Genomic DNA, 7,608 nt, shown 5'->3' on the forward strand with positions numbered 1-7,608 from the left:
CATCACAGAAAAAGCAAGCACAACCATGCAAAAATTGTATCAACTGTGTATTAAAATCCTACCTAATCCTCCGTATTCCCCTAATTTTCACTTTTCCCCCCCTCAGTTGACAATTTTCTCGACACGAAAAAGATTCAAGGAAACGCCTTTCAGCAGTTTCTTTGTCTTAATAATTCAAATTCTTACGCAGACTGAATTAATGCTTTTTGTAATAATTTGTCAGAAGTGTATCGAACATTCTCTAAATGAATTTCAACGGAGTTATGCTTATCCGCGGGAATTTTCTCGATGACCTGATAACGAAAGAATTCTACACTCCTGAAACTGCGAATGATCTGACGTTTAATCATTGCAAAACGAAATTTCAGAGCCGTAAGGGCTGGTCTGTGCTCGCGGTAACGTGAAGCAGCTGAGGTCGGTCGCGGTTCGTGGAATCGAGTGAAGATTCCCATGCACGACCCGAACCTCCCCGGAATCCCATGGTCGAGAGGAGAGAAGGAGCATGACGTAGCCGTCGTCGAGGGGAGCGCTTCGGATGCTCCGGACTGCCGACTAGGCTCGTATGGAGGGGAAGGACGCAATCACCACCGAAGGCACCTTGCTTCTGAACCTGACCACTGTCGCCACACGAGACACCGACGATTTCTTTGGAGGATTCGCCAGCAAATATTCACGCTACACCGCCACGCAGGTAAGATTGCCGATGACGGCACATCTCTCTGTTCATCTTGCGAACAGCCACTGTTCGTAGGGGAATTGCTGTCTTTTAATGCGTCAGCGCACGCGGTCGAGTCATTAGAGTGGAGCTGTAGCAATGATTGAAGCATAAATGAGGGATATCTTGGGATATCGTGTTTTTGGTTCGTTGGGTCGGTAATGATATATGTGCGGGGTAATGACGAGTAATCAAGGAACATTCTGCGTATTCTGGCTCTGGGTGAAGAATAGTGGAAGTTGTAGATATTTTGGATAATAGAAATATGGTAGAAGTTGTAGGTTTTTTGGATAACACAAATATGGTGAAAATTGTACATTATTTTGATTGATACAAATATGGTAGAAGTTGTAGGTCTTTTGGATAATATTGTAGAAATATGGTGAAAGTTACAGATATTTTGGATAATACAAATATGGTGGAAGTTGTAGATATTTTGGATAATACAAATGTGCTGGAAGTCGTAGATACTTTGGATAATACAAATATGCGGAAAGTTGTAGATATTTTGGACAATACCAATATGGTGAAAATTGTACATTATTTTGATTGATACAAATATGGTACAAGTTGTAGGTCTTTTGGATAATATTGTAGAAATATGGTGAAAGTTACAGATATTTTGGATAATACAAATATTGTGGAAGTTGTAGATATTTTGGATAATACAAATGTGCTGGAAGTCGTAGGTACTTTGGATAATACAAATATGCTGAAAGTTGTAGATATTTTGGACAATACCAATATGGTGAAAATTGTACATTATTTTGATTGATACAAATATGGTAGAAGTTGTAGGTATTTTGGATAATATTGTAGAAATATGGTGGAAGTTGCAGATATTTTGGATAATACAAATATGGTGGATGCTGTAGATATTTTGGATAATACAGATGTGGCGAATGTTGTAGATATTTTGGATAATACAAATATGCTGAAAGTTGCAGATATTTTGGACAATACCAATATGGTGAAAATTGTACGTTATTTTGATTGATACAAATATGGTATAAGTTGTAGGTATTTTGGATAATATTGTAGAAATATGGTGGAAGTTGCAGATATTTTGGATAATACAAATATGGTGGAAGTTGTAGATATTTTGGATAATACAAATGTGCTGGAAGTCGTAGATATTTTGGATAATACAAATATGGTGGAAGTTGTAGATATTTTGGATAATACAAATATGCTGAAAGTTGCAGATATTTTGGACAATACCAATATGGTGAAAATTGTACATTATTTTGATTGATACAAATATGGTAGAAGTTGTAGGTATTTTGGATAATATTGTAGAAATATGGTGGAAGTTGCAGATATTTTGGATAATACAAATATGGTGGAAGTTGTAGATATTTTGGATAATACAAATGTGCTGGAAGTCGTAGATATTTTGGATAATACAGATGTGGCGAATGTTGTAGATATTTTGGATAATACAAATGTGCTGGTAGTCGTAGATACTTTGGATAATACAAATTTGCTGAAAGTTGTAGATATTTTGGACAATACCAATATGGTGAAAATTGTACGTTATTTTGATTGATACAAATATGGTAGAAGTTGTAGGTATTTTGGATAATATTGTAGAAATATGGTGGAAGTTGTAGATATTTTGGATAATACAAATATGGTGGATGCTGTAGATACTTTGTATAATACAAATATGGTGGAAGTGGTAGATATTTTCAATTAAACGAATATGATCCCTTAATTCATTCAGTTAAATGGCACCTTTTTGGAAAAGCGCATTGATTTTCGCGGTAAACTTTACGTCTCAATTTGAATATTACAAACTATATTTCGATACCTCACACTTGGAATTTTCGATTTTTGTCTATTGAGGGAAACACTGTACGCCAGTTCCGAACTTCCATCTTCACCCGAGCTATCCAAAGAATGCTCTAAACTGTACACAGAACGAACTCCCGTGCAGCTTACAACTGCAACCATCTTGATCCCACGAGATTACTTTTGGATAATACAGATGTGGCGAATGTTGTAGATATTTTGGATAATACAAATGTGCTGGTAGTCGTAGATACTTTGGATAATACAAATTTGCTGAAAGTTGTAGATATTTTGGACAATACCAATATGGTGAAAATTGTACGTTATTTTGATTGATACAAATATGGTAGAAGTTGTAGGTATTTTGGATAATATTGTAGAAATATGGTGGAAGTTGTAGATATTTTGGATAATACAAATGTGCTGGAAGTCGTAGATACTTTGAATAATACAAATATGCTGAAAGTTGTAGATATTTTGGACAATACCAATATGGTGAAAATTGTACATTATTTTGATTGATACAAATATGGTAGAAGTTGTAGGTATTTTGGATAATATTGTAGAAATATGGTGGAAGTTGCAGATATTTTGGATAATACAAATATGGTGGAAGTTGTAGATATTTTGGATAATACAAATATGGTGGATGCTGTAGATACTTTGTATAATACAAATATGGTGGAAGTGGTAGATATTTTCAATTAAACGAATATGATCCCTTAATTCATTCAGTTAAATGGCACCTTTTTGGAAAAGCGCATTGATTTTCGCAGTTAACTTTACGTCTCAATTTTAATATTACAAACTATATTTCGATACCTCACACTTGGAATTTTCGATTTTTGTCTATTGAGGGAAACACTGTACGCCAGTTCCGAACTTCCATCTTCACCCGAGCTATCCAAAGAATGCTCTAAACTGTACACAGAACGAACTCCCGTGCAGCTTACAACTGCAACCATCTTGATCCCACGAGATTACACCGAAACCCATTTAAGTTTCTCCCGAAACTTTTGACAACGCGGATACTGTCGATATCGAAGGCAGATCATTGGCCAAAGATTAACGTAAAGACCATGAATAATTATGCTTAGTATGTTTGCAATAAAGCGACCGAAGGCGGACGCCGTTCCGTATCGTACGGCGAAGTTCTTGCCATCGGAAGTTTGAAAGCTGTGCAGTTAACGATAAGTATATAATTAGTTTAGTCCACGTAGAGACGCTTGGGGAGGAAGAGGTAACGGAGGGTCCTCTTTATTAGCGAGTCTGGATAAACTCGCGAATAACTGTATAAATAATTCTCGTTGCCATGGTATCTCGACGAATTTTAATAGAGCGTTAATTGGACGTTGGATACGGCTAATTTTCTCACGATAAAGTTGCCGGGAAAATATAGAAAATGGTTTAACACGTTTATCGCAGCTGCTTTTGTTTTAAGACTGTTGTATTTAGTGCTACGGGATAAATATATTTCGTACTGGACTTTTCTTATTTGAGAGCGTAGAGTAACTGGGTTTCGTTGATATTTCGGTGGTATAGTTGGTGGAAGCGATACAGTGACGTCGTAAAATTAGTCAAGTGACAAGGTTATATGGCAGTTCGAGGGAAATGAGGTGTTAAAGCATAAATTTTAACAGAATTCGGCAGATTTTAGTAAATTTTGGTGGATTTGGTAGATTTCAGCAGAGTTCAGTAGATTTTAGAAGATTTCTTTAAGTTTCGACGGATTTTAATAGACATTAGTAGAATACAGCAGATTTCAATTAAATAAATAGAATTCAGCAAATTTCAATGAAATAAATTTCAGTAAATTTTGGTACATTTAAGCAGATTTCAATAAATTTTCGTAGATCTCAGCAGCGTTCGATAGATTTCAGTAATATTCAATAGGTTCCAGTGGAATTCAGTAGATTTCCGTAAATTTCAATAGACATTAGTAAAACACAATAGATTTTAATAGAATTCAACAAATCACAGTAAATTTTCGGTAGGTTTCAGCAAAGCTCAGTAGAATCCCGTAGATCTCGCCATGCTTTACATTCAGCAAGTGTCCTAACACTTACAAACTTACAATTAGATGTATAGTTGGGGCCACGATATAGCGAGGTCGTAAATTAAACTCTGAAGAATCGGCACCGATTGATGTTGCGGCACTCAAGGCCGTGTGTTGCAGTCTGTTTGAGGGTTCCAACAATAAACGAATGGTAGCATATGATTTGGTACTTCAAGTAGAAAATGGTATTTCATTTACAAATGGAAAATATGTTAATATTAAAGCTACACAATCCTTTTGCATTTTCTATCTGTATATAACACGAGCAGGTAAATGAAGATGTTAAAGACCTCAATAAGACCTTTACTTGTAACCGTACTTCCAAAAGCGGCTTCCCCCAGAGGGAGAAACCCTAATTTTGACGCCTAACCGATTTTACGACCTCGCTATATCGTGGCCCCGACTATACATCCAATTTTTTCACTTCGCTGCAAGATAAAACTTACATCGAAAACAGTCTCGTTAAAATTCCTCTGCCTCTTTCGAGCAATGTTCAAAGGACGTAACACACGACTTGCTTGATTTATCGAGTTTTCCCTAAACAAGTTTCTCCTCTGTATTCTCCGAACAGCGAACTTCTTTCTCTTGAACTAAGCAAACACGTGGAAACACGGAAGATTTTCCTCCAAGTGGATCTTACCTCGACAGGAATCTTAAAAGCTATAGATATTTATGTCTCGCGTCGAGCCTTCCCTTTTTTTCCACTGGTCGTTTTAGATTTCTTCCGTTTTCCCTTAAACGACATTTTCGTTTCTGTCTCGTTCAAGTTCCCTTCGTGTATTCGATGGGGAAAAAAGGACGCAGCTTATATCCTGTCTCGTGCATCAGCGAAGCATGCATTCTTCATCTCGTTCAAAATTCCATTATAATTCGGCGGAGAGGTCCGACACTTCCATAGAACTCGTTAGTCGATCCTTCGTAATCAGTTTGTTTTTGAAATGATGGGTTTAGACGACAGTTTTCTGCGGAAGAATTGTCTGCAAGCAATTTAACGCGATTGTGTCGCTGAAAGTGTGAAATTTTTAACGAATATGCAGCAAAATTACATTTCCAAGATTTGGAAAATTACATTTTCCAAGTCGAGCATCTTTAGAACTTGAGATTTATTTGAAGGTTTGCTGGAATCTTCGATTGTTGTAACGTTACATTTCAGTTAACTCCATATTACATTAGGTCTATGAAGAAAGTTTGCATATTCAAAAATAACAATTCTCTTTAAATAAATTTTGAAGAATATATCGAAGGAAAAAATTTTAAAATAACTGAACCATCTTAAGATAAATCTTGAAAAATATCCTGAAGGAAAGAGTTAATAAGTAACTTAACCATTTTCAAATAAATCTTGAAAGCTATCTCGAAGAAGAAAATTCGAAAATAACTTCAGATCAATTCTCGAAATAATTGTTAAAAACACAAGGCTAAACTGTTACGCTTTTCATTCTCGAAAGTGTTTACACATTTGTGAAACGACGAGAAATATAACGTTATTTCTGTCGTAACTGTTTTATCACATACTTCGATATATCTTTCAATTTCTTCCTAACTTCATCTGTTTACGATACTTTCATCAACTTCGCCATATCTCCAACCTTCGCCATCGTCGATCGCCTTACTTTTTATTTTCCAAACATTATACTCCGGTTCACAGAAATATTACGTGTCGTTCACGTGTAACAACGCGATCCATCGATCGTTTCCCAGGAACAACGAGAAACTCCTTATCGAAACTTTCTCAACATTTCCACTCGCGAAAGAGTAAATCGTATTCTCTAAATATAAAACCTGTACAGACTCTGTTCGAACTCTCGAAAAATATCGTTAAATCGTTGGTTTTAATCGGTGAAATGAACTCTGTCTAAAAAGATATCGAAGTCAATGCCAATTTTCCTCATATTTCATTATAATGTGACCGAATTAAATGGAAATTTCAGTTCTATCACCGACTTCCATCGAGAATCGTTTCTCCATCCACCGAATTGATTGCATATTCGAGAGATTATAGAAGCAGAGGGGACTGGACGGTTTGTCGCGTCGTTAATGCGCGCGTAATTAAGGCGCACCCTTCTGTCGACGACTGTTTCATAGATTGCGTAATCTGATTAAGCGATCTGGTCCAGTTGATGAAATAAAATGCCTAATTTCGAGAAACATACGAGCCACTCGGAAGCTAAAATTAATTAACTCCACTTTTTCATATTCCTCTGATCGTAGGATCGAGGCACGTGCTTTGGGTTCGACGCTAGGTTTACGGGACGCGCCATTTTGACGCATTTCGAAGTTCACGAGGAAAATTACGGGAACCGTTTAAATCATGTGTAAGAGTAAGGAATTACAGGGCTTAAAATAACGTCTGTTCGCTCGTCGATGACTATGTGCGATATACTAATTCGACTAATACTAAAACGATAGCCTAATTCGTTGTCATAAGGCAAGCGATTAAAGAAAGAAGCTGAAAGTTTCATTTATATCTGCTGGAGAAATTGATAATTCTCATTTATTAGTTACTTGTTTCAAAAAAATTCCTAAATTTTCCGTATTTTTAGACAGTTTAGGATGGTGGAAATTTGTATTTATCAAATCGTTTGACATTAAATCGTCAGAATTTAATGGGCTCAGAATTACCCGTTTGAAAGTTCAGTTTGCAGAAAAGTTGCAAAATTGTTGGCCACTGTTAAAAGGTACACGTAACTTATCACTTTGAGGTGTAAAGAAAAAGTCATTAAGAAGTATAAACAAGTGGAGAACTCATTAAGAAGTGTTGAAAACTTCGTTGGTATATATACGTTTACAGCCCTTAACTCAATTAGCGAATCAACTCGAGAGAAAAGAATCGTAGGACGAACTTTGTGAAATCAGAATTTCGTGTGAAATAGTATCGAGTGTTATTTGAGAAGATTAAACGATACTAGATACTTTAACCTAATTAAGTGGCTTAGTAGAATATAAATATTTAAATAGAAATATTCCAAATCGAAATATTTTAAATAGAAATATATTAAACAGAAATATTTCAAATCGAAATATTTTAAATAGTAATATTTTA

At 35.8% G+C, this 7,608-nt stretch overlaps 1 protein-coding gene across 1 annotated transcript in view; it reads left to right on the forward strand.

The window, feature by feature from the left end:
* The first annotated feature begins 562 nt into the window (after positions 1–562).
* LOC108575047 (5-hydroxytryptamine receptor 1) overlaps positions 563–7,608 on the forward strand; it is a 173,531-nt gene continuing 166,485 nt past the window's right edge. Inside the window, exon 1 of the mRNA XM_017937751.1 lies at positions 563–691. Within this exon, the coding sequence (XP_017793240.1) occupies positions 563–691 (129 nt within the window). The remainder of the gene's footprint in view (positions 692–7,608) is intronic.

This window comes from Habropoda laboriosa, unplaced genomic scaffold (assembly GCF_001263275.1).
Source record: "Habropoda laboriosa isolate 0110345459 unplaced genomic scaffold, ASM126327v1 scaffold204, whole genome shotgun sequence".
NCBI classification, from domain to species: Eukaryota; Metazoa; Arthropoda; class Insecta; order Hymenoptera; family Apidae; genus Habropoda; species Habropoda laboriosa.